Raw genomic sequence first — 27,435 nt, forward strand, 5'->3', positions numbered from 1 at the left:
TTATAAGTGAATGAATATGTACTTTATTGGAGGAACATTAGTTTAAGTACAGTATTAACAGAAGAATTTTAAGCATTTAAAAAAATCTTATTTCTTTTGATACCTTCTAATTGGAAAGAGTGATCCCAATCTGTTTTATGGGTACCTCTAAGAATGTATATCAAGAACATTTTATTACAATAAGAACTTTTATTACAAAATCGTGGGCACTGTTTTGTTGTCTTTGTGGCTGTTCCAGACAGAAGTCACTGCTTATGAGAAAACAGCACAGTGTGATTGTCTCTGGGGATTCAAACTCATGCTGTTTTGCATGGCATATGGAAAATAGGAGATGAACTGCAGTTGCCCACCACAGAAACCTGTTAGCAGTTTGGACACTTTGATGTAGCATGTATGCTTACATGCAAAGACCGAATTAATACTAAGTCCTCTTGGCAGCATGTGTAACATTTGTATTCACTGTAATATATGACTGGCCAATGGGTTCCTCAGATAGAATTCCCTCATGGTCACTCATTACGATAAAAATGCTAGCTAGATAGGACTGCATTTTTTGGAAACTAGAAAAATGTTAAATTTTCATGTGCGTTTGATTATAACTGCTGTAGAATCATATGTAGATTATAGCCTCAGAGAACAAGTACACTGGCAGACTTTCAGTCTCAAAAAAGGACAAAATTGTAATTGCAAATTAGATGGGAATTTCATCTATGGTCTTCTAGCTAATTTGGCATCTGAGCTCATGTGTTAAAGTTCTATTTAGTAGTTAAGAGTTCTTCAGAACTACTTTGTCCAAACCCAGCATCACGTTTTCTTGTTAAAAATAGCAAAAGTTTCCTCAAAAGATGAAGAGGAGGCTTGCTGAAGTGTGGACTAAGTGGAAGGGCACTGCTGTTATTGACTTATTCTTCATACCTTGCTGCTTGTTTTTCCACACACTGTACTGACTCCTTTGAATCCTTAAAAAAAAAAAGAAAACAAAACCAAATAAACCAAGCGATAGCATGCATAAATAAGAAGTGGCCAGGCCGGGCTGGGGTGCTGAGGTGTGTGTCTGGCACCCGTGACCTGCCCCCTGTTCTCATACGGTGCCATCTCTCTTGCAGCAATGTGCCTAGTGTCGGGAGCCTGGCAGATCCAGATTATCTGAACACGCCACAGATGAACACGCCGGTGACGCTCAACAGCGCTGCCCCAGCCAGCAACAGTGGAGCAGGAGTTTTACCATCCCCAGCAACCCCTCGCTTCTCTGTCCCCACACCACGAACCCCTAGGACACCAAGAACTCCCAGAGGAGGGGGCACTGCCAGTGGTCAGGGCTCTGTGAAGTATGACAGCACCGACCAGGGCTCACCAGCCTCCACCCCCTCTACCACTCGGCCTCTCAATTCTGTGGAGCCCGCCACCATGCAGCCAATCCCTGAGGCCCACAGTCTCTATGTCACCCTGATTCTTTCGGATTCCGTGATGAACATCTTTAAAGACAGAAACTTTGACAGCTGTTGCATCTGTGCCTGCAACATGAACATCAAAGGGGCGGATGTCGGGCTCTACATCCCCGACTCTTCCAATGAGGACCAGTACCGCTGCACCTGTGGGTTCAGTGCGATCATGAATCGCAAACTTGGTTATAATTCGGGACTCTTCCTGGAAGATGAGTTGGATATTTTTGGGAAGAATTCTGACATTGGTCAGGCTGCCGAAAGGCGCCTAATGATGTGTCAGACCACCTTCCTTCCTCAGATGGAAGGAGCCAGAAAACCCCAGGAGCCACCGATAAGCCTTCTCCTCCTCTTGCAGAACCAACACACACAGCCTTTTGCTTCACTGAGTTTCCTAGATTACATTTCCTCCAACAGTCGCCAGACCCTTCCCTGTGTGAGCTGGAGTTACGACCGGGTGCAGGCAGATAATAATGATTACTGGACGGAATGCTTTAATGCCTTGGAGCAGGGTCGGCAGTATGTGGATAATCCCACAGGTGGCAAAGTGGATGAAGCTCTGGTGAGAAGCGCCACTGTGCACTCCTGGCCTCACAGCAATGGTAGGTTTCCCAGAATACAGATTTACTTTGAGAACTGTCTTGGTATGATGATAACTTGCACACTTGCCTTGCTCTATGTGACAAAATTTTAAATTTTATTTCTTAAAAAATAGAAACAACTGAGAGCTATCTTGAAATTCGAAATGTAAGGATGGGGAAATGTTTCATGTTGAAACACATGTGGAGAAGAGTAATTACGTTGTGGGATAAAAGTCATCGGGATCAGTGGTCCCGTCCTTTTTGGCACCTGGGACCAGTTTCATGGGAGACAATTTTTCCACGGACCAGGAGGAGATATGAGTGATGGGATAAATACAGATGAAGCTTCACTCGCTTGCCCGGCTCTCACCTCCTGCTGTGCAGCCCAGTTCCCAACAGGCCGCAGACTAGTACTTGTCTGTGGCCCAGGGGTTAGGGAGCCCTGATCTAGATAATACAGACTGATAATCTGCACACCCTTCTGGGTCAAGTTTCCATGATACTTCTTCCAGGAAGCCTTCTGTCCATTTACAGAGTACTTTCTCTTTCCTCTGATTTTCCAGTATTTTGTGTCTCTGGTAACAGTAATCACATTTTACTTTCTGTTGTGGCTCCTGGGGATGTCACTGTCTTAAAAACTCCAGGTGATAAATGTTTTTGGAGTTTGGCTCTAAGAATGCTGAGCACCTGACTGTTCCTTTTCTTTATTCGTTCTCTGTCTATGCTGTGATGTGTCCTGGGGGAAAAAGTGGTGAATGAAAGAGACGAGGTACTTGCCCTCAGGGACTTTCTAATCTACTTTGGAAAATGACATGAATCACATAATTACACAAATAAGCATATAACTGCAAACCATTATAAGTGAGGAAAGCATGGGGCGTCAGAGGACACTTCCTTGAAGAAGCAGTGATATTCAAGATTGCAACACTGGGTACAGGTTAACTGAGGGCAGGGATGGCGAGTGTGGAGGGCCATCCTTCAGAGGAGCCCAGAGGCCAGCAGGGCTAGGTGGTTAAGAGCCTTTGGGGACACCCTGGGCCCTGGGTCTTCAGTTTTAACACGTCCTTGATGGGTTATGAGGAGACACAGCCATCAGATTTGTGTACTCAGAAACAGTGGACTCTGACTGGAATGCGGACTGAGGATTAGAAAATGGCAAGAGGGGGTTGAAGGACACTGAGAAGTTCCTGCTGCAGGTGAAAGAGGAACCAGTAGCTTGGCTTAGTGTCCCAGGACAGGAGATGGAAAAGAAGTGGAAACAGTCAAGGGCCGTTTGGGAGGTATTATGGCAGGACTTGGTAATGCGTTGAGTTTTGGGGATCGGAGAGAGAGATTAAGGAAGACACCCAGGTTTGTGACTTGTACCCCTGGACAGACAGTGGCATGTTGGTCAAAGATAAGTGTTCTGGGGAAAGACTAGGTCTGAAGGTCATAATTGAGTTTGGGAAGTTTTAAAGATCTCCTTTGAGATGTCCAGGTGGACACTTGGGACTTTATGGGATGGAGCTCAGGGGAAGGGGAGTGGACCGCACATGGATGATAGCCCAAGTCAGGGCATGGTGAAGGAGGAGGGCTCACTGGGAAGGAAGCAGGTGTGGAGCCAGAGGAGGGCCTGGGTTAGAGCTTGACTGCATTCTGCTGTGTAACCAAGCTCCACAGAGAGAGTGGTCAGCAGGCATTCAGTAAGCCAGGCTGTTAAGATAAGTAGTAAACAGGTCTTTTGACCACAGTGAGAGCTGTTTGTGGGAGCTGAGGCCAAGCTGGCGGGATTCTATGAATGGAAGAAACATGGAGCCTACTTTTGGGATCATCCTCAGTCTTGCAGAGGAGAAGGTTATGTAAGCAAGGAGACTTCTGGAGGTAGAGACGCCCGAGAAAATATTTCAAGGGTTATACTCATTTTTATAACTCCTTAGGTTTAAGTACAGTGCCTTATACTTAGCAGGCCTTGGATTAATGGCTGCTGCATGAATTTATGAATTAAAGTCTTTCCCCTAAAGAATTATGGGTGATTATCTTACGTGGTTTCTTTTATTAGATAGTGGCCTTCAGATAGAAAAGCAGTCTGGGTGGGTGGATGAGTAGTGTCATCTTTGGATATGAAGAATAGCATGTTTTATTGCAGATGAGATGTGGGTTCTAAATTCAGATGCTGAAAGTACCAGACAGATCGTGTAAACAAATGATGTAGAGAGCTAGCTTTGCAAAAAAGCAGTGTCCTTCCACAATATCCTATTTTGTATGCATAGGAATACAGTTCACAAAGAATTGCCTCTGCTTTTATTTTTCTTTAACCTGTAACTCTCTTGGTCTGTTATTTTCCTGCATTGGATAGAACCATGGGTACAAGAAGTACTTTACTTTTTTCTTTACTGTAAGAAGAAAAGCAGCACAGGCTTGAAGATAAAGGAGGTAAATTCTGCTTCAGTCTCAGGCAGGCAGCAGAGGCAGGGGTGTCAAAAACTGCCTGAAGGAGGCAGTTCCTCGACTCCAAGTGGTGGTCCTCTGGCAGTGCAGTGGTCTCAGCCCCACGGTTGTCAGACCGTTTTCTAGTTTTTCAAGAGAAGCTGGAAATCCAGATTTGTGTATGAAATTTCATGAGAAGTCTGTTTCAGATTGAAAAATGAAAACAAAACCTCTGTGCCATGGATTTGCAACCTGTGTTTGATTTGAGGGTGCACCTGAGAATGTCTTCAGACCCTTCAGTACCGTGTGTCCCAGGCTTAGTTGGTAAATAGGTCACAGGTTTCCATCTGTGCCGCCGTCCTCGTCGGCCGGAAAAGTAAGAGCAAGGAGAGGTCTTGAGGACCCCAGCTCTGCGGGTGCATAGCTGACCACCTCCAACTTCAGTACTTATTTCTTCAGATCTTTAAGGGAATTTGATGAGCATTATGGACCCTCTCCCCTCCCCCCCCCCCACCCCGGGAAAAAATAACACCTGTGTTCATGCATGCACGTGCAGTTTGGGGAGAGTTTCAGAGGTTTCCATGTTCAAGGTTAAGGAGTCCTCCTGCTAGCAGGAAGAATGTGAGTTCTGAAACCGTGACTCCCTAGCTGTTCTAAGCTTCTTTTTAAATTCCTTTTTCCCACTCATCATATAATCAGATAAACATTGATATTTGTGAACAAAAGTAATTAAGAAACTGGACTTCCCTGGTGATCTAGTGGTTAAGAATCCATCTACCAGTGCAGGGACAATGGCACCCCACTCTAGTCCTCTTGCCTGGAAAATCCCATGGATGGAGGAGCCTGGTGGACTGCAGTCCATGGAGTTGCTAAGAGTCGGACATGACTGTGCGACTTCACTTTCACTTTTCGCTTTCATGCATTAGAGAAGGAAATGGCAACCCACTCCAGTGTTCTTGCCTGGAGAATCCCAGGGACGAGGGAGCCTGGTGGGCTGCCGTCTATGGGGTCACACAGAGTCAGACACGACTGAAGCGACTTAGCAGCAGCAGCAGCAGGGACTCGGGTTTGATCTGACCTGCCATGGGGCCACTAGGCCGGTGCGCCACACCTGCTGAGCCTGTCCTCGGAGCCTGCAGGCCGCAACAAGAGAAGCCACTGCAGAGAGAATCCCCACACTGCAACTAGAGGGCAGCCGCCTCCTGTTCAGGGCAGCAAGAAACCTGCGCACAGCAACAGAGACCCAGCATAGCCATACAGAAATAAATGATTTTTTGAAAAGTAAGAAACTAAAAGTAATTATGAAGCAATCATTAAGAAATTTTTGCAGCTCTCTATTCTTGTGAATACCCTTGGAAACAGGTCTCTATGGTTTTAAAAAGTCAGACGTATTCACCTTTCCACTATTAGGCAGTTCTATAGTTAGCCCCTTTTATTATTTCCAATGATAATAAAATTTATTATTTACTAAGTATCTTAGAGTCTGCCGCAAGTAGACTCTACTGCTAGTGACGTCTCCGTCACGGCCTGTCGCTGAGGTCGTGCAGCCTGCCTTGACGGGTCCTGTCCTGTGCTGTCATTTTTCTTGCAGTGCTGGACATCAGCATGCTGTCCTCCCAGGACGTGGTCCGTACGCTGCTGTCCCTGCAGCCCTTTCTCCAGGACGCCATCCAGAAGAAGCGCACGGGCAGGACCTGGGAGAACATCCAGCACGTGCAGGGGCCACTCACCTGGCAGCAGTTCCACAAGATGGCGGGCCGGGGGACCTACGGTAGGCCTCTCTCCCTTCCCACGTCCTTCTGGACTTTCTCTTCCGTGAGAAGAGCAGCTCTAGTTACTGTCAAGTCTTCCTTCGCTGACAAGATAGAATCTGTTCCCTCCTGACTACTACATTTTATAATCTCTCTGTTTTCCAATAGTCAGTTTTGAAGATAATTTTTCTTAATGTCTTTGGCATAATCAAGGTCAGTGGGGCAAATAATGCCTCACTAGACTATTTGCTAGAATCTCCTCATCCTCCCAGTCCTCACTGCCGTTTCATCTGGATGAGCCTCTGAACTAATTCTGTCAACTTCTTTGTAGTCAGGACCATAGTGTCTGTCTCAGAGGAAGGTAGATAGTTTTGTTTGGAGAACTAACACTAACCTGCTCTAGTCTGTACTCACTGAACCTTTATAAGCATGTTCTGACTCATTTAATTAAAGTTCTTCATCAGGGGCCATTTAATTAGAGGATTTGAAGACTACTTTTACGAGTATCATGTCAGCCTACAATAAAATGTCCGATGCCAGAATTAAGACAAATTGCCAGAGAATTCGCAGTTGTGGAGGTGGTGGGAAACGGACTCACAAGAGCTTTCCTAAACTGCAGTCTTGTTTTAGGTTCTGAAGAGTCTCCTGAGCCACTGCCCATCCCCACCCTGCTGGTCGGCTACGACAAGGACTTCCTCACCATCTCGCCATTCTCCTTGCCGTTTTGGGAGAGGCTGTTGTTGGACCCATATGGGGGCCACCGTGATGTTGCCTATATTGTGGTGTGTCCAGAAAACGAGGCCTTGCTCGAAGGAGCCAAAACTTTCTTCAGGGACTTGAGCGCTGTATATGAGGTGAGAAAGACACGAGAGGTGAGAGTCGTCTGTATGATGCAGGGCCTCAGGTTGCATCTAGTTGTGGCTAAATTTTAAAGGATAAATATCTTCAAAATAGATCGCCAGGAAAATTTGCACATAGTTGGAGGATGAAGAAAAGGATAAGTTGGCAAGTTTTTCAGGAAGTACATTGTTTTCCCATCATAGCTTTATATTTTATTAGATTGAAAAGATTTTCCTCTACCACCCTTACTAACACATCTTAAAATCCAGTCAGCTGTTTTTTCCCCCATTTATGTGCTTGAGTTTAAAAGGACTACTCACCAGGGGATAGTAATTGTTCAGAATGAAAAGAAAGTGCATCTACTCTTGGGGGTGGGGGGAGTTCCTGAAAACAGTATAAAAGTGTTTAGCTGGAAAATTCCTGAGTCACACAGAAGTTTAATGACTCATGTCCCTGTTATATTTTATTTAAACATCTTAATACTCATTTTGATACAGATGAATAATGTAATAATCCTAGTAATGTTAGATAATTTTGTATATTTAGTATATAAAGTCCTGTTACTTTTGAAAAATTAGAATCATATCTGTCTTTAAAGAGTTAGTGTACATTTCTGCTAAAGTACATATACACTAAAGTTTTTGTACCTTATACTCCTAATTAATCTTCATATTTGAGAGAAAATGAAATTAGTGTTTATAAAGTGTTTGGAGCTGTGACATATTATAAGCATTACAAAAGTGTTTATTAAATAAGATTCCAAGTTGAATTTCAAAAATATTCCATAACAGAAATTGACTATCTATAAATGTATGAGTACACATGAAATAGTAAACTTACATGTTGCTTCAAAGAAAAGAGAAGATGCTTATGTCTGAAATAATGGCATCAATTAAGCCACCAAAGGAAATCCTTGGAAACAGTAATTTCTAAACAGTGCCTGGTCCATGATGCATAATAATACTGAATCACAATTACCCTAATGCAGAAAACTTGTCTAAGCAATTTTAAAGCCCAGTCATTCTGTTAAATGAAGCTCTCAGCATAAGTTACAGAACATAAAAGGATTACCCGATCACTTCAGAATTGCTCTTTTGGCAGTAATGTACACCTGCTTCAGAGGAGTGTACACTAGAGGATTTTTAAGGGGTTTGGTAAGCCTTCTGTTCATCAACTCTCGTATGAGCTAGTTATATGGACTCTCCTGCCAGTGAACAAGTAGTTAAGTAGCTTACTTTTTGCAGATATATTGTATTCATTCTTTACCATAAGCACCCCTTTAATGTTCTGGAGGTTAATAATAGGATCTCATTGTGCTGAAACAACTATTTACTTTTAAAAAGTGGTCAGCGTGTCCACTGCTTTAGTGGCCTCTGCTCTTGGAGATCTCCAAATGTAACAGTGTAACAGATGGCCCATAAAATGTTAGTGTTATCTTAAGGGAGAACATCCAGAGTAGGGATTACATAAAAAGATTTCAGTGGACATATGTCTCCATCAGCCTTCGTAGGCAGGAATCCGGCTCTTTATTTGACCATTAGCAGTCAGGTAGCGCTCAGCAGTGTTCCCTTGTGCAGGAGTGGGTGAAGAAGCATTTCTTTTTTTCTTCAGAAAGAACATTTTTCCTTAGAGAGGCTGGTCCAGGGTTTGGAGAGACAGGAGAGCAGATTCAAATGCATTCCTGGTCTGGCTGCATGTGGAGACGCTGAGAGAAGAAGGTAGATGCCTCCATGAGTATGTCAGGCATCTCAGCGGCTGACGGTGCGCTCTCAGGAGGGAGCGTCCCTGTTCTGAGTGGGGTCTGCTGTGTTCTGTCAGATGTGCCGACTCGGGCAGCACAAGCCCATCTGCAAAGTGCTGCGCGACGGGATCATGCGCGTGGGGAGGACTGTGGCGCAGAAGCTGACGGAAGAGCTTGTGAGCGAGTGGTTCAGCCAGCCGTGGGGCAGCGAGGAGAGTGACAATCATTCCAGACTCAAACTTTATGCGCAAGTTTGCCGCCATCACCTAGGTAAATGGAAATTTACGTGACAAAGCCAAATTGTTTGTTTCCCTCTCCCCCATTCTTATCTGAAAAAATCCCATGGACAGAGGAGCCTGACGGGCTACTGTCCTGGGGTCGCAAAGAATCGTATGCGACCGAGCACACAATGTCTTTGTTCTCAGTAGTTAAATGCTAATTGTTATGTGCATGTGTATTTTTGAAAAGCTATTTAAAGTAGCCTAAAGAAGTCATATCTGATTTACTCCACATTTCGAAAATGCAGTAGCATGATTTGGTATTAACTGGTTAATTTTAACCCAGATTCTCAATAGAATCTTAGATCTAGCTTAGAAGGCGTTAAACACATAGGAGCATAATATACCATGATGTCTGAGAATACATGGCCTCTCAGTTTTTAGTGAAGGTGTGTGGAATTGGTCTGAAAGGAAAATGATTGGTTTTCCTGAAAACGAAATGATTGTTTTGTCCTTTTTCTTCTGTTCTCCAAATAAGGCTTCCAGAATTTATAATAAGTAGCCCATGTTTATTTCCCTGTTTATATACAAGCTTGTGTTCCAGTGTGGACATCGTATTTTGGGTGTCAGAACCAGAGTATTGCAGCCTGGAAGCATAGCTCTTTAGAATGTGACTGTTCTGAGTCTCTGTATCAGCCAGACCTGCAGAACATCCCTGAAGTCGCTTCTCTGTGTGTCCTCTTTCAGCACCTTATCTGGCCACTCTGCAGCTCGACAGCAGCCTGTTGATGCCACCTAAGTACCAGACCCCACCAGCAGCAGCACAGCCCCAAGCACCGCCTGGGAGCTCTGGGCCTTTAGCTTCAAATCCAGGCTCAGCCGCGCCCTCAGTGGGCAGTGCGTTTAATCCCACCTCCAACGGCAGTTCTCTGAACCCGGCTGCGAGCAGTTCCACCTCTGGCTCTGCTGGGCCCCCAGTCTCCGCATCTGCCTCTGCTCCCATCATCAACCAGATCAGCACTACCTCTTCCTCAGGATTCAGCGGTAGTGTCGGGGGGCAGAACCCCAGCACTGGGGCCAGCACTGCAGAGAGAACGCAAGGGAGCCTGGGCTGTGCTGGAGACACCGAGCCTGGGCAGAGCTCCTCGCAGCCCTCCCAGGACGGACAGGAAAGGTACAGTATTCTGACCAAGCCGAGTGGCTTCGGCTTGGGCCCCCGGGCTCCCCTTCCTCTGTGCCCCTGCCCCCTCAACTTCACGCATCTCTAAATCTAGTGAAGAGCTGTATTTCTGTTCTTCCCCAAGGAAGGGAACAACTGTCAATCTATGGTTCAGTGTTAAGAAATTTGAGAACTTCTTATAAACTTACTAGTAATTATTGTATTACTAGTATAATAGTATGTACTTACTAATTAATATGCTTAGTGTAACTAATATTACTATTAATACTATATGAATAATATTTCTCTGGTGGGTCAGATGGTAAAGAATCTGCCTGCAATGCAGGAGACCCAGGTTCAATCCCTGGGTCGGGATGATGCCCTGGAGAAGGGAACAGCAACCCCTCCAGTATTCTTGCCTGGAGAATCCTATGGACGAGGAGCGTGGTGGGCTACAGTTGGACAGAGTCCGACACGACTGAGTGACTAATATTTTCACTTTCAACTTCTTTGTATTAACAGCATTATAAAACATCTTCGTAGAAGGAAACCATGGGGGTGAAAAGAGGTCTCCCATTTTAGAGAAGCACGTTGTCATTTTCCATCTCTCTTGGTTGCCAGCAGACTTGGTTTGCCTTCATTTTGTACCCTGCTGATGTTGCGCTTGCTCTGTAATCGCTGTCCAGGGAGTTGGTCTGCTCTGGAGTTGATGTATTTTTTATAATTTATGTTGCATGTCTCATAAGTGGCTGTGTTTGCAGTGTTACAGAAAGGGAGAGAATAGGAATTCCCACGGAGCCTGACTCTGCAGACAGCCAAGCCTACCCTCCCGCTGTTGTCATTTACATGGTGGACCCCTTCACGTACACTGCGGAGGAAGACTCTACTTCTGGAAATTTTTGGCTGTTGAGTTTGATGCGCTGCTACACAGAAATGCTGGATAATTTACCTGAGCATATGAGAAATTCTTTCATTCTCCAGGTAACTAACTGCAAGTTCGTTTACTTTGTTGTTGTTTTTATGAAAGTAAACACATTTTTTTAAATTGTATATATATGAAAACAGAAAAAAATTGTTAATTCTACCTTTTAGATTCAGATGTTATTAGTTAGTATTTTGATGTTTCTCTAACCTCTTTTCTGTATGTGTTTACACAATTGAGATCATATTTTCATGTAATTTTTTTCTACCGTTCACTGTTTTGACAATCTAGTGGTTGGGATTCTGTGCTTCCCATGCTGGGGCCAGGTTCAGCCCCTAGTTGGGGAACTAGGGTCCCGAAAACTGCATAGTGTGACCAATAAATAAATGAATACTGCCAGAATAAACATTTTTATGTGTAATCTCTCTTTTACAATTCAAGTATTTCTTAAAGTGGATTCTTAGATAAAGATGCTGATAAATAATGCCAGATTCCTTTCCCAAAAGGTTATAGTTATTTACAGTTCTTTCAGGAGTGAATGCACCTTTGCAAACTTCATAGTGTAAAAATTTTTTAAGTTTATAATTTAATAGGTGAAAAATGATGGGTGTGTAGACTTTTGTATTACTGTCCCTTTTAACTCAAGTCATTTCTGTAGAATTCATTTAAAGCTCCTGGTGTAGTTTGTTGATAGTTTTTCGTCAAAGTTTGTGTCTCACATGATTAGACAATAATTCCAGTGATGCCATGCGTATTAAGTATAAGAACTGAGGAATATATTTAAAAGCAAGTTTTAACATTTGAGGGCATAGCAACAATAAATTGAGAATTTATCCCTAAAATGGGAACAGGGTAATTTCTAAGTGACAATGTAATTTGCCTAGCAGAGTGACACCCCTTCTTAAACTGCTGCTATTTGTAATATAAGACTTTGTGTTACTGAAAGGAATTAAGATTGAATTATATTATGTTTGGCATTTCTGTATTTTAAGACTAAAGTTGCCTCTCCCATTCAAATAAAGAATTCATGCCATTTCATTTTCCAGCTGCCTTGTTAGCATATGAGATCTGTTTCCAGTCTTGTTTGTGTTTGTGTCTGTAGATTGTGCCTTGCCAGTACATGCTGCAGACAATGAAGGATGAGCAAGTTTTCTACATTCAATACTTGAAGTCCATGGCATTTTCAGTGTACTGCCAGTGCAGGCGACCTCTGCCTACACAGATCCACATTAAATCCCTCACAGGATTCGGGCCTGCCGCCAGCATTGAGATGACTCTCAAGAACCCGGAGGTAGGCAGCAGCAGGGCAGAAATTTGCAAAGACTGCTTTTATACTAAAGATGCAAGCCAGGAGAGTTACTTGCTTGCTCTGTCTTCTCCCTTTACATAAGAGTGGCAGATTTCTCTAATCCTTAAGCTGAAAAGGAGGAGGTAACTTCTCTGAACTTACATAATTTTTTGAGAAAGGAGGCAAGCAAACTCCTGCTTTTTTCTTGATGTAAGACCTAAGGCAACAATACACTTTTCCTTTTTACTTTACTTACTAATGTTCTGCTTTCCTGTATTTATTTTGCTCATTAATTTTGGAAGCTGATCTGTGTCTCTACCTCTACCTCCCCCAGCTCTTTCCTCCCAGAGCAGCTGTTGTGTGTGTTCACTCTACACGGGCCCCTCACCTTCTGATGCTTTCTCTTCCCCTGGTCTCTGTGCTTGTGTGTGGATGAATGTGTTTTCTCTCCATCTTCCTAACTCTATCTTGCACAGATGTGTACCTCCAAAACACCAAGCCAAACATGCTTTAAACAAGAGTTGTACACTGCTGTTGTTTTACTAAATCATCTTTTCCTGAAGATAGATGTACAGGGCAGTGTTGAGGACTTTAAAAGCCTTCAAAAATCAATTCCACAACTTTTGCATGAAAAATTACCCATTAATAAGAGCCAGCAAACAACGCCCCAAATTGCTAATTTTAGTTGGTAATGTTTTTCTGGAAAACTAAAAAAAAAAAAACCGACCTACTACTTAATACCGCATTTGTTGTAACCTGGTTCAAGTCAGCTTGGTCCCAAGGAAGGGAACTGCTTAGCTGACAGCTTACATCCACTCTGGGGTTACAGAAAAGTTCTGTCTTTGGCAATTCTAGGTTAGTTTGTTGAGTTTGTGTGTTGTTTTTTTTTTTTATTTTGGTGAGCAAGTCATCTATTTTCTCTACTACTAGCTTTTTTTAGAATTGTAATATATCCGTTTCTACTCCTTATTGATGTCTGGAAATGATGAGTTTGTGCTTTCTGTATACACTTTAAATTTTTTAGTTCTTTACCTCTTGTGGTTATTGTACAATTCAGATGCAGTCATTCCTTATGCTTTCATAAGAAGCTATCACAATTTCAAGTGACAGCTAATAGCAGTCTGCATTTTCATAGAAGTGAGTAAAGGCTGACTACCTATATTAAGATATCCCAAGGCATTATGTAATGTTTTAAAAGATTATATACTGGCAGAACACCGTGAGAGTTCATGAGACAAAGTGAGGCTCAGATGAAAATAAATTGCAAAAATACGCTTTCTTTCCTTTTGCTTTGGAACAGGAAGAGAGAAATCAATTGTTTGACTTAATTAAAAACCTAAGAACCAAACATGAATACTTACTGAGGTCCATAAATCTTCACTTGCGTGAAGGTACTGACTCCTGCTAGATGCGGCCTCTCCCTCAGTCTGTAGGTCGAATTTTGTACTTTAACTCGGCAGCTGAAGCTGAGTGTCTGCTGCCAGACTCTGTGTTAGGTGTCGACTGTGCAGCGGTGAGCAAGATACCAGTCCTCTGCTTCCAGGGATTCGCAGTTTCTGCAGTGGCACAGCCTCATGCAAGCTCCTGGCAGCCACGGTCTCACTTGCTATCTCTGTGGGGTCGCCTGTTCTGGCTGTTTTATGTACATGGAGTAATCCCACATGTAAGCTGCTACGTCTGGCTTCTTGCACTTAACATCATGTTTTCAAGGTTCTTCCATGTCATAGCACATATGACACTTCTGTGGCTAAATAATGCTCCACTATATGGCTGGACCACAACTTGTTTATCCCATGAGTGGATGGACGTGTGGACTTTTCCACTTTCTGGCTGTTTTGACTAATGCTGCTCTAAATAGTTGTGTATGAGTTTTTATGTGGCTATGTGTTTTTGGTTTTTCTGGTGTGAAATTTCCAGGTCTATGGAGAGTGAATGGATCAGTGATAAGGTTAGGTTTGAAACTTGAACAAGTTGTTGAATATCTTTGTATCCCTGAAATGAAGGAATTGGGTTAAATTATCTCTAAAATCTCCTCTAATTCTGTGATTCCATTATTACCAATTCTTATGCTATAGAATTCACGGGCTGGCAACTCTGACGGTGGGCTAAACCCAGCCTGCAGCCTGCATGTGTATGAGCAGTCAGATGGGAGTGATGGTTACATTTTTACAAAGAGAGGATTATGTGAAAAAGACTCACAAGGCCTAAAGTATTTGCTGTCTGGTCCTTTATAGAAGTTTGCTGACCCCTGCTGTAGTCTACTAAATACTGATATGTATGTAATAGCTGTAAACAAAAAGGTTAAATTTCATCACAGTTTATCTAAAATATTTGTCTTCAGTAACAGCTAATGCTTTGATTTCTTAAATTGCACACACATACACATAGTAAAGTATAATATACATACTGAAAAGTGCCCAGTCTTAAGTGTTCAGTTCAGTCGCTCAGTCATGTCCGACTCTGCGACCCCATGAACCGCAGCACACCAGGCCTCCCTGTCCATCACCAACTCCTGGAGTCCACCCAAACCCATGTCCATTGAATCGGTGATGCCATCCAACCATCTCATCCTCTGTCGTCCCCTTCTCTTCCTGCCCCCAATCCCTCCCAGCATCAGGGTCTTTTCAAATGAGTCAGCTCTTCGCATCAGGTGGCCAAAGTACTGGAGTTTCAGGTTTAGCATCATTCCTTCCAAAGAACACCCAGGACTGATCTCCTTTAGAATGGACTGGCTGGATCTCCTTGCAGTCCAAGGGACTCTCAAGAGTCTTCTCCAACACCGCAGTTTAAAAGCATCAATTCTTCGGCGCTCAGCCTTCTTCACAGTCCAACTCTCACATCCATACACGACTACTGGAAAAACTATAGCCTTGTCTAGACGGACCTTAGTCGGCCAAGTAATGTCTCTGCTTTTCAATATGTTATCTAGGTTGGTCATAACTTTCCTTCCAAGGAGTAAGCGTCTTTTAATTTCATGGCTGCAATCACCATCCGCAGTGATTTTGAAGCCCAGAAAAATAAAAGTCTGACACTGTTTCCCCATCCATTTGCCATGAAGTGATGGGACCAGATGCCATGATCTTCATTTTCTGAATGCTGAGCTTTAAGCCAACTTTTTCACTCTCCTCTTTCACTTTCATCAAGAGGCTCTTTAGTTCTTCTTCACTTTCTGCCATAAGGGTGGTGTCATCTGCATATCTGAGGTTATTGATATTTCTCCCGGCAATCTTGATTCCAGCTTGTGCTTCCTCCAGCCCAGCGTTTCTCATGATGTACTCTGCATAGAAGTTAAATAAGCAGGGTGACAGTATACAGCCTTGACGTACTCGTTTGCCTATTTGGAACCAGTCTATTGTTCCATGTCCAGTTCTGACTGTTGCTTCCTGACCTGCATACAGGCTTCTCAAGAGGCAGGTCAGGTGGTCTGGTATTCCCATCCTCTTTCAGAATTTTCCACAGTTTATTGTGCTCCACACAGTCAAAGGCTTTGGCATAGTCAATAAGTGTACTGCTTGCTGAATTTCTATAAGTAAAATTATGTAACTTATTATGTAACTAAGAGCCAGAAATAAAGCATAACAAGCATGCATCACTAACGCCCCTTCTAGTCACTCCAGTGGTAATCACTATTTTGACTTGTAACAATGTAATTTTGCCCGTTTTTTGGCTTTTATATAAATGGAATTATAATTTACAATCTTTTGTGTGACTTCTTTGATTCAGTGTTGAGAATTATCCATTTTGTTGCTTGTGGTGGTTTTCTCATTCTCTTGGCCATTTAATGCTCTGCTTGTGTAACTTTATTACAGCTTAGCATCCATTTTACTATTGATGGTTATTTATGATGTTTTCTCTTCTGAGCTTTTTTGTTTTCTTTTTTAATTTAAAAACTAAAAGTAGAAGTTTTTATTGATTTCTTTAAATTACTACTACATATTTTTCTTCTTACTAGAAAAGTTTTTAAGCAGTCATTCTTAACTTGACCAAAATTTTAAAAGCAAAGATATTTTGTAAATGTGTTGCAGACACGGGTGATAGAACCCTACTTTTTCTAAGAGGATCTGCAACTGAATAAAGTCATGAGTTCTTAAGTAAGCTTCCACCAAGTTTTCTGGTAATTGAACAGAAGCAAGCCCACCATGGTCCATGGGAGATGGGTTAGACAGACAGATGTTCTTTCAGTTTTTCCATAATTTCATTCATTTTGTTGCCTGGAATTAACATCACAGTTTGCAGGGGCTTCACTGGTACATCATCAAAGGACCATCGGCCTCCCAGACACATGTCACTCTCCTCCTGCACTGAGTAGTTGAATTTCAGGATTGCCTTCTCGTAGAAAAATTCTTCTTCTGCATTTGCAAACAGTAACTCATCTTTTTTTTGGTTGCTCCATTTCTTTTTGGAATTCTTTTTTCCTGCTTCCACAAACATCTTGCTGATCAGAAGGTAGAAGTAACACATCCCACATGGCTTGTGAGTTTTGTGTGCCTTTCTCTGAGCTATAAAATGGATACTGTTATGAACATGCTTATACCTGTCCTTCGTCAGCATATATGTGCGTTTGCAGGGTGGGGGATCAGAGGGTACCTGCGTTTGTTCAGCTTTTATAGATGTTGTCAGTATTTTCCCAAAGCACATCATATACCAGCAGTGAGAGCGAGTTCTAGCCACCCTGTTCTCATGAGTACTTGATGATGTTTCTCTCTTGTATTTTAGACATTCTGGTGGGAATATAGTGGTTTTAATCCTAATGAGTTTCCTAATGACTAAGTTGGGCCAATTATTTATTTTCATAAGGAAATACTGGCTTGATTGAGTTGCCTCGCTCATGTGACTTATACAGTCTTTTTGTACCATTATTTATTTATAGGACTAGTCGGGATGCAGTCTGTTGTCATTTCTCCCTGGTTTCCCTCAGTGCTATGTGGGTTTTGTTGTGAACACCGAGTTGAGTTGCTCTGTGTTGTTACTGATTTTGATTTTGATTCTTATTTCAGCGGCCCAGCCCGATCCAGCTTTACTCCCCTCCTTTTATATTGGCCCCAATCAAAGAGAAGCAGACGGAGCCGGGAGAGACACTCGGTGAAGCAAGCCAGAAATACAACGTGCTCTTTGTGGGCTATTGTCTGTCTCACGACCAGCGCTGGCTTTTGGCTTCCTGCACTGACCTCCATGGAGAATTATTAGAAACTTGTATTGTAAATATTGCTTTACCAAACAGGTGAGGAGCCTTGGTGTTTATGGTGCATGTAAACTGACACTGTGCCTTTTCTCAGCTAATGGATATTTCTAACTCTCCTACCTAAATACAGTGGGTACCATGGGGGTGGGTTCTTTGGAATTTTCTTGGTTTTGTCTTACTGAGTAATAGCTCTGACTCATTTGGGGACCCTTTTCCATTGATTTGAGGTCACGGAGGAGTAAAGTATCTGCACGTAAGATCGGACTACAGAAGCTGTGGGAGTGGTGCGTCGGTATTGTCCAGATGACATCTCTGCCCTGGAGAGTTGTGATCGGGCGACTCGGGCGTCTAGGCCACGGGGAACTCAAAGGTGAGAAATTCCTGAAGCAAAGGAAAGGAAGAGGGCTGAGCTAACTTCATTAACTAAGCTGAGGGAGAAAACAGTGAAGCTGGTAGTTAAGAGTAGATAGAGGACGTTATATTTTCTGATTCTTTTAAATGTACAGGGTAAACTTGTGATTTTTAGACTTTTTATTAGCAACAGAATCATTTACAAAGAAAATTTTAAATATTGAACCTAGCAGAAAAATATTTCTTTATATTAATCTATAAGTGACACTAAATTAAAATTTCTAACATTTGTATATTGAGTCAGTGAGAAGAACAAGCAGTTTTTTTTTTTTTTAAACAAGTCAGTTTTACCTGGAAATTTTTATATAAGATTATGGATGATGGTAAATGTCATATACAGCCTTTACTTGCATTTACTTGTTTGTTTTTGGTGGTTGATGGTGAGGAGATTGTATTGTTTTAGTGGCAAGGACATCCTTGTTGGCAAGGACAAGCAGTTGCAAATTGGAAACATCACCATTGTCTGAATTTAAGAGAATAGGTTTTTTTTTTTGTTTTTTTGGGTTTTTTTAAGCTGAATCCCCCAATTTATATTCCTTATAAGAAATACAACAAAGGACTAAAAGTAAGTGTCATGTAACACCACTGACCACTGGCAGCTGCCTTGCCTGACGCTGAGCCCAGCTCATTCGTTATCCTCATGGCGCTACTTACACAGTTTTATTTGAACAGGCCTAGATTATTTTAAGCCCCATCAATGGCATATTTGTAAAAAGTCCAGTATACGCATATAGATGTGATTTTTTCTAAGGCGTGTGCAAAAGCAAGCCTGTGTCACAGATTAGCCTGGTAGTTTTGCGTGTGTCAAGTGTATGTTAGGGCAGAGTTGGCCAACTTTCTTTGTAAAGGGCCAGAGAGTAAATATTTTGGACTGTGCATGCTAGCTGGTCACTGTTGAGCAACCAGCTGTTCTGTTGTACTGTCACAATAACCACAGACAATACCCCCTTGAATGGGCACGGATGTGTTCCCAAAAGACCCTGTTGACATCAGGTGGTGGGCACAACCTGGCCTGCGGACCAGTTTGCGGACCCTTGTGTTGGAGTGTGTGTAGTATTTCTTTGCGTGAAATTTATATCAGGTATTTGGGAAAACCCTGAAATAAAACCCCTGATATGAAGATAACTTGTCTTGTATCAAGTGCCCAGAGGGGTTAATTATTAGGGTTTAACAGCAGTTTATACAAATATATGTATTAAGTGTTTGCTTAGGAATCTTCTTATACACAGAATTTTTTTTTTTTTTATTAAATCATACTCTAGGCCAATAGGAAAATATCACCCTTTTCATTTTAAAAAGAATATTATACTTATAATGAATCTGTATCAGTAGCCTGGAGGTCTAATTCATAGGGGATTCATCATTTCATTTCTGTCAGAATTCCTATCTTCTCTCCTACTATACCTTTTAGTCAATCTTATTCTTTAAAGGCTTTAAGCTACTCTTAACCCTTGGGAAAAGTTAGAATATAATAGAAAAGAAGTAGAGGGGATGAAAATATAGCCTAGTAGTCTAGTTATTTGGTGTTTTGGAAAATTATTGGAGCTGTTGCCCTCCCTTGTATGATTTTTTAGAAGGGACACAAGTGTGACCAAGGGCTCCATCAAAAGACTGAGAGAAAATGTACCTTCAAGGAGTAAACACAAAAAACAGCCTCGTGTACAGGACACGAGTTTCTTCCTTTGGGGAACCGAGCTCTGTACCACCTTGCATTACTGTGGGGCAGTAGCAGATACGGGTCCACAGATTTCAGTTTTGTGAATCTCTGTTCTTTATCACCAGAGTGTTTGTGATAAAAAGAATCAAAGTGGCTTTTCTTTTCTTATTTGGTTTTTAAATACTGAATTCACATCTCTCGGGTTTTTCTGTGGTTTTTTAAACATACACCCTCCTCCACGTTCCTTGACCCTTTTTATTTCAGCCACTTAAGTTCACTGTTCATTGGGAATATGAAATGTGAAAGTTTTGGGGTTTTTAAAGCTGCTTTTTAAGGGAGAGCAGGCATGTGGCGGTGGAGAGGTGGAGTGGCGTGCCTCTGGGATGTGACAGTGTGTGGCTGCAGTCCTGTGACAGTGATGCGCTTCCTTTGTGGCCAGGGTCAGAATAGAGGGAGGGCCGAGTGCTCTTCAGTTCCCAGAGTAATATTACCCTTTGCAGTTTTGTGATGAAATATCCTGCCTTTGTTTGGATAATAGAAAATTTGTGCCACCTTTTTAATCTGAACAACTAATGTGGCATTATGTGGAGCATGTTACTTGTACCCATTGCTTATCAGCTGTTTGGGGCATGCCAGGAAAGGGTCTGCCTGGTTTTTTCTGCTGCTTGCCTTTGATGAAACAACCAACCTAGAGCAGTAAACAAAACTGAGGTTCACCCCCAACTATGCTCTCTTCTGAAGAAAAGTATCTGTGAAGGTGTGAAAGAGTCAGGCCTGGAGGAGGAGGAGAAAGGACAGAATAGACTGGCATCCCCAACAGGAAGTATGTGCACGTCTGCCTGGGTCTGTGCTGGGCCCGTGTCACCTCAGTCTCCATAATGGCAGGCCTTTGTTCCCTTGTTAATGAAGTGTAATCGAGGTCAAGTAACATTTTCTTTGTAGCAAAGAGGGGAACCTGTATAAAGACATATTCCCTTTAGGGCCCAATCCTGGAAATTCAATTATCAGGCAGAACTGGTAAAACACTCAAAGCTCACATCAGTATGCATTTCAAAGACTGTGTGAGACTGTGGTATTTGATTCCAGATTGGAGTATCCTCCTCGGAGAATGTTCACTACAGACAATCAGTAAACGGCTCAAGGACGTATGCCGGATGTGTGGAATCTCTGCCGCAGACTCGCCTTCTATCCTTAGTGCCTGCCTGGTTGCCATGGAGCCCCAGGGCTCCTTTGTAGTGATGCCAGGTAACTCTCTTGTCAGTTTTCTTAATTAGGTATCAGAGTACTTCAGTCCATTTATTCTGAAGTTCATACACAAATATAGATTGTATCTTTATTATCTTTATGGAAAACAATTGTACTCAAGGCTCAAAAGTGGAAACCGTCTGGTCTCTTCCAAGGGAGTGGTTTGTGACTTTATCTGTTAACCATCACTTGGGGGAGAGCCTGAGTCCTGAGTGTGATCCAGAGCTCTTGGAGTCATGGCAAATTATTTGCCTGACCCCAACCTGTTGGGCAGGTTACATCATTTCTTTGTGCTCTGTCCTCCTTATGACCTGGGGTAGTAGTTCTTACCTCAAGATGCTGGCTTTGATGATTGAATGAGATGATATGAGTAAAGATTTAGTACAGAATCTAACATATAGTATGCATTCAATAAATACGCATTTTAACAATTTTTAGTTGAATGGTATCGTTTCTACAGAATTGTGCTGTTAGAACAGTCCTTTATAAATTATTAGCAATCACAGGAGAACAGAAGGTTTTATTTTTAGAAATACTTATTTAATTAAATCATATTTGGTTGACTCAGTCCAATTCTATCTTAACTTTCCTAATGTGAAATCTGGCTTGGGTTATCATAGGTAAATGCTCTGAGTCAGTTTCTTGAAAATATTTGAACAAATGGGCTCAACTTTAAATATGTGTCCATCATGGCACTTGTGTCAGACTCGTATCAGTCCAGCTCAGGTCCTCTTAGAATGTGTTTCTGGAGCTGTTCACTGCTACACAAAAGGAATGAACCCCGTTTCCCTGCCTTTCAAGATGCTGTCACAATGGGCTCTGTGTTTGGTCGAAGCACTGCACTGAACATGCAGTCGTCCCAGCTTAACACCCCTCAGGATGCTTCCTGTACACACATCCTGGTGTTCCCAACGTCGTCAACCATCCAGGTGGCTCCAGCCAACTATCCCAATGAAGATGGGTTTAGCCCCAACAATGGTGAGTGGACACGGAGCAGCTTGACTGCGCCACCAAAACGCCGTGCCGCAGCAGGGAGTCACTGCGCTGCGGCAGGTTCTGCTGTGCTGTAAGGAGCAGCTTATAGAGCATGAGGGAACTGAGGCAGTAAGAATCTTTTTGGTCTTGAGGATTTCATTTATACTATTGCCAAGGCCATATATACACTTTCCTCTCTTGGGTAATTAACTTTCTCCTATTTTTCATTAAATGAAAGGCAGAAAGTATCTATCTGGTTGTGTCCTGTGGTGTCACTTTCAATAAAGATTTCTTAGCTTTAGCTGGTTTGAATTGAGTGAAGACTACTGGGCAGTAGTCAGATAGCATCTAATTCGCTCTGAAACAACTCCTTAGTTGATAATTCTTAATAGATATTCTTGGTTTGAGTATCTTAAAGCATTTGTTAACAAATGAGTATAAACTATAAAATGCTCAATATTATGCAGCCATTTACAGTGTGTTTTGAGGAATTTTTAGCAGCATTTGGTCCCGTTAAATGGGGAGGGTAAAAGGATATCGTCCTGCATGTGTACGCACATAAGATGTGTAGCATGATCGCGGTGTCATAATGCAGAAACAGAACCAGCAAAAATGTTCTCGGTGACTAGGTTTCGTATTTTATACTTTCCAAGCTTTCTGCTCTGTGTGCACCTTACTTTTATGATAGAGGAGAGGATTTCATAGGGACAGCAGTGTGCTTTGATCTGCTGGTGTAAGAGGCCTCCAGTTTCAGGCCAAGTTCACACCTATCAGCATGCATTAATTCAGCCTTAAGTGTTTTTAGATGCTAATTGGATATATAGATGGAGTCTGCTGTTTTCTTGGATGGTGTCAGTTTTAACTTTGTTTAATAATTAAATTGCTGCTTTAGCTGTTTTGCCATCTTTTTATGTGCCTTTGGAGGCTGGGGTTTTATGTTCTTTATTTCTCCATTCTGTGAATACTTCACGCTAGGAGATCATTGGAGAGAGGACACAATGAAAGGCTTATTTGCAGCACCTTGAACCCAGTGGGCACATGTTAAGTCTAAGTGGTTAATGATACGTACCTAGAACAGTCCTAGGCCAACAAACCATGTTTTGCTTTAAGTCAGGGCTGTGGATGAGCTTTTTAATTTTTGTGTTTTTCTCTCTCCCTTCTAGATGACATGTTTGTTGACCTTCCATTCCCAGATGATATGGACAATGATATTGGCATATTAATGACTGGGAATCTCCATTCCTCTCCCAACTCCTCCCCAGTCCCCTCCCCAGGCTCTCCTTCTGGAATCGGCGTGGGCTCTCACTTTCAGCACAGTCGGGTAAGCCTGACTTGGGACACTTGGCACGTTTAAACCCACCACAGCCTTGAGGGAAGGCCCCTGGAGATGCCGACCTCCGTTACTACATCTGCCTTTCCTCCCAGTGGTCCTGATACAAGTGAAGTCCGTGTGGCTCTGTTTCATTTTGAGCAAAGGCAGGAATTCTAAAGAAATGTGTTACCATTCCTGATGACTGTGTTTAATCAGAAGAATAGTCCATTACAGCTGTCAGAGTTTTATGCAGTTGTCTTCTGAACAAAACTTAGTTTTGGTTGCTTGCCGTTTCCCAGTTAATTGTAATATTTTTGCCAAAACAGCAGCTTTTCAGAGACTAGTTCAATAATCCTGCTTATTCAACATGCAGAATAACTGTTAACTGAAGAACACACTGTTGATGGTTATTCGGAAAGAGGCCTCCCTTGTCTTGGTCTGTGTTTTGCCACCTTTTTTAGGCAGTCTGACCTCCTCTGTAGCCAGCCTGCAGCGATGGGAAGAGCCTACAGGTGGCTGATTGTGAAGACATGTCCATGTTAATGCCAGAGTATTAAGGGACAAAACAGAGCTTACAACTAGTTTCCTCTTTAAATATTCTAGGGATATTAGAGGTGAGGTAGCAGAAGATTGAAGCGTTAAAGGTTCTGCCGTAAAGCTAGGTGATGCATGCTTTATCCTGGTATTGTACTTAAACTGGACAAGTAAAAGCAACCTGTTTACCCTCATTCAGACACAAAGATGTTCTTAAAGGACTTAGGTTTCTGTCAGGTGGGACTTTTATTGCCAGCCCTGAGTTTGTTGAAGGACAATCAAGAGAAAAGAAGATGGAAAACTTTAGTTACAGAGCGGATGAGACCAAGGAACAGCAACTCAGTAGTCTGCCTTCGTGTCATTGCCTGCCCCCCAATTTTCCCTTCTGGGGGAAGACTGTAAGTGTCTTGACTTCCTCCTCAAGCATTTGCCAGTTAATGACAATTTATGGGTTCACTGGAGATTGTTGTGATGGGGACCAAGAACACAGTTTTACATTGAATGGTTTAATTTAGGATTACTGAGAATTCTAGAGGCCAGTAGCACTGCAGCTGGGAATGTCTGCCCTGGAGGCTGATAAACAGAGCTCTGAGTTAAAGCTCACTAGCTCTGTGTGACCTTGGACAAGTTTACTCTCCTTTTCTCAGCCTTAGTTACCTTATCTGTGAAATGGAAATACTAGCAACTATCTTCCAGTATTGGTTGTTATAAGTCAGCCTGTCCATTAACAAAGAATTGGCAGCTGAAGTATAATGTTAGTTTTGTGAGAAGCAGAGGTGTACCGTCTTTTCTCCCTTGGTTGGCACCTCAGGCCATGGAATGTCACACTTCAAACAATTCTGTGCTGAAGCTGGTCAGGTGGCCTTTTCCACTCCTGAACGCCTGCGGCCAGGCAGCTCTGACAGGCTTTCAGCTTTTCCTCCTCCTGAACCGTTAGACATTACAACAGGAGAAAGCATTCAAAGTTGCAGTTAGTTTTTCTTAACTCAGAATTGCTACAACTTGGTGGAGTAGTTGAGGGGTTTTTTTTTCCTTTGAAACAGAAGGCTTTTGAGAACAAATGAATTATTATTGCTTGCATAAAAGGTACATTTTCAACTCTTGAAGCTAGCTAAGAGAGTCAAAGATGAGGAAAATGTCAATTACCAAAAAAAAAAAACCAAAACGCCTAGTAAGGCTCTCACAAAAATCTCTTATTCCTGGGATTGCTGTAAATTAAAACAAGACTTCAGGAGCAGACCTCCCACTGCTGGCAGGTCAGAGAGCTTTGAGTTGGTACGACCTTGTTGATAGTGGACAGTCAGGCGCACTCATGTGTTTTGGGTGACTGCAGGGGGAAAGAGCAGATGGGTGTGGTGATTCAGCACCTTCAGCTGTCAGAGTCCGCTCCTTCCATTTTTAGTTTGTTACCTAATAATGCCATGGAGCAGATTTTATGTTCTGCAGAAAAGGAAGCAGAGAAAATAAGTCTGTTTACTCGGCTGACGTTAGCTTTATGTGTATATCTCATCAGATGTCTACGTGTGGCAGACACTGCCTCCCCTGCTGCCCTTTCTCGGTCAGTTAGCCACTACAGTGCACCGTGAACTGATAAAAAGCTGGGTGACGGTGTCAGAGGACGAACTTCCCGTTACAAAAGAAGTGTCCGCAGATGTAATAATGCACAGTTAATACCGCATTGTGAGAACTCCCCTGGGGGTCCAGTGGTTAAGAATCCGCTTGCCAATACAGGGGCAGAGAGTCCATCCCTGGTCCAGGAGGACAGGCCGCGGGACAGCTCGGCCCGTGCTCCACAGCCCACGCGCCGCAACAAAGACCCAGCACAGCTAAAAACAAATAACTTTAAAACACCATATTGTATATTTGATAGTTGCTACGCGTAGATGTTTTTAAAAAGTTCTCATCAAAAGAAAAAACATTGAGCTCTGTACATGGTGGATGTTCCCTAGCCTTATGGTGATTATTTCCCACAATTAGGACCGCTGTGCTGTACACCTGAAACTAGTACACATGTCAGTTATATCGATTTCTTTTGAAAAGATGGTTTTACAGAAAGCTTTCTTTGATGATAAATGCTGATCACGCTTTGGGACTTTGTCTTTCAGAGCCAGGGTGAGCGTCTTCTTTCTAGGGAAGCGCCCGAGGAGCTGAAGCAGCAGCCTCTAGCCCTTGGGTATTTTGTGTCAACCGCCAAAGCCGAGAATCTCCCCCAGTGGTTTTGGTCGTCGTGTCCCCAGGCTCAGAACCAGTGTCCCCTCTTCCTCAAGGTTGGTTTGGTGTCATGTTTGAAGTTTTGGGGGGGATGAATGACTTAATGCTCAAAATTTGGTGACAATTTGTTCCCTGATTCTCTCATGTCTACTTGAAGTCTGAGGATGTTTTACTTACAGCTAGAGCAGAGAGTAAAATTTAGGAGAGGAACCCAAAACCGTATCACAGAGGAGTGACATTTGCCCAGGCAGGAGACCTCAGGTCGCCCTGTGCTTCTGTGTAAGATTACTGCTGTTAAGGAAGTTACGCCTGGGGAGGGGAAGGTCAGTAATGACTGGTTGTCCTCTTCCTCCCCTGCATGGGGGCCAGCATTCTTTTTTAGAGTAGGGCAGGAGTGAGCTAAAAACCCTATGTTTATGCATGCCCCTTCCTGTATATTTCTTGGAAATTTTTACTCCAAATTAAAGTTAAAAGCAAAAGATCTCTCAGTTCAGCTTGAGTGAAAGAACCTAGAAGCAATCCATAGATTGGCAAAAATGCAGATGTTGAACATCATACTCTCTCAGCAGGACTGTGGCATTCCCCTTCGGATGCAAAGTCCCACCACAAAGGAATCCATGTGATACACACACAGACACCTGATGGTTAAAGCCAAACACAGTTTTCTCTTCCTGATGACTTCGACACAGTATTATGAGATCAAAGAATTTATGTTAAAAATCCGTAATCTTTTCCTTCAGTTAAAATTTTTATCTTTTCCTCTCTAAAAAATACACATTTTTTAGCTCTGTTTACTGAAAAGACTTAGACATGATAGCTTAGTAGCAATAAACACCTTTCTTGACACATGTATTATTTCTCAATACCACTTATCATTCAAAAGTGTGAGAGTTCTTTGAGGAATGACGGATTCCAGGACTAAAGTAAGAAATTCATGATATCCTGAGACAACTTCTTTTCATGCCTAAAAGCATGGAAGTTACCAAAGATTATTAGAGTCTTTTCAAAGAACCAACAGCCAACTTGGAGGGGTTCCCATTGCCCAGGGATAGGATCGATCATTTGGTCATTAGAATGAACAGTGGTGGCAACAGACTGCTAAAAGTGTATGGGTTCATAGTTGTGCTGGAAAACAAAACATTTAAAATAATTCACCTTTGAAGGAGAATCAAGCATTTATGTGGCCTCTGCTTTAAAATTATTACTTCAAAATTAATAAAGTAAACCTATGCTAAAACCCTTATGTTAAAGATTGATGGGGAACTTCATCGTAGATAGAACATGCTGGTACCTGCTGAACCCAGGGCTCGGTCATAGTGCTTCAAGGGGGACAGCATGTGCCTTTGGACGTGACGCTGGAAGGGCAGCACACCAGTGATGGAGCGTGGAGGTCAGGAGAGAGGACCACAGTGACACCATGAGCCATCCAGACTGTGGGCCTCTGCAGATCAAAACCTGTAGAGGGACACTTCTAGTTATTTGTAGTTATTTGCAAAGCTAGCTTTTTCCCGCTCTCTATTCTAGGATATGGCGTTATTTGGAATCAGCTTGGGGGTACTG

At 42.6% G+C, this 27,435-nt stretch overlaps 1 protein-coding gene and 1 long non-coding RNA gene across 6 annotated transcripts in view; one reads left to right on the plus strand and one right to left on the minus strand.

Annotated features, from left to right (window-relative positions):
* The window catches only part of MED13L (mediator complex subunit 13L), a 285,853-nt gene that overhangs the window by 250,796 nt on the left and 7,622 nt on the right, over positions 1–27,435 (plus strand). For all 4 annotated transcript variants that reach the window (XM_015101659.4, XM_015101660.4, XM_060400794.1 and 1 more), the window contains 13 exons: positions 1,107–2,044; positions 6,021–6,200; positions 6,811–7,034; positions 8,839–9,031; positions 9,727–10,153; positions 10,900–11,119; positions 12,163–12,351; positions 17,346–17,569; positions 17,758–17,900; positions 20,685–20,843; positions 21,645–21,821; positions 22,982–23,139; positions 25,770–25,931. In XM_015101659.4, coding sequence (XP_014957145.2) covers positions 1,107–2,044; positions 6,021–6,200; positions 6,811–7,034; positions 8,839–9,031; positions 9,727–10,153; positions 10,900–11,119; positions 12,163–12,351; positions 17,346–17,569; positions 17,758–17,900; positions 20,685–20,843; positions 21,645–21,821; positions 22,982–23,139; positions 25,770–25,931 — 3,394 coding nt within the window. The remainder of the gene's footprint in view (positions 1–1,106; positions 2,045–6,020; positions 6,201–6,810; positions 7,035–8,838; positions 9,032–9,726; positions 10,154–10,899; positions 11,120–12,162; positions 12,352–17,345; positions 17,570–17,757; positions 17,901–20,684; positions 20,844–21,644; positions 21,822–22,981; positions 23,140–25,769; positions 25,932–27,435) is intronic.
* The window catches only part of LOC121816954 (uncharacterized), a 103,051-nt gene continuing 75,616 nt past the window's right edge, over positions 1–27,435 (minus strand). Inside the window, exons 3-4 of one of the 2 annotated variants that reach the window (XR_009596875.1) lie at positions 27,167–27,330; positions 1–25,104 (exon numbers count right to left, since the gene is read on the minus strand). This is a non-coding gene — a long non-coding RNA (uncharacterized LOC121816954). Of the gene's footprint in view, positions 25,105–25,501; positions 27,001–27,166; positions 27,331–27,435 lie in introns of those variants that run through there. The other variant, XR_006056695.2, reaches the window with a different exon arrangement.

The sequence above is a fragment of the Ovis aries genome, chromosome 17 (assembly GCF_016772045.2).
Source record: "Ovis aries strain OAR_USU_Benz2616 breed Rambouillet chromosome 17, ARS-UI_Ramb_v3.0, whole genome shotgun sequence".
NCBI lineage: Eukaryota > Metazoa > Chordata > Mammalia > Artiodactyla > Bovidae > Ovis > Ovis aries.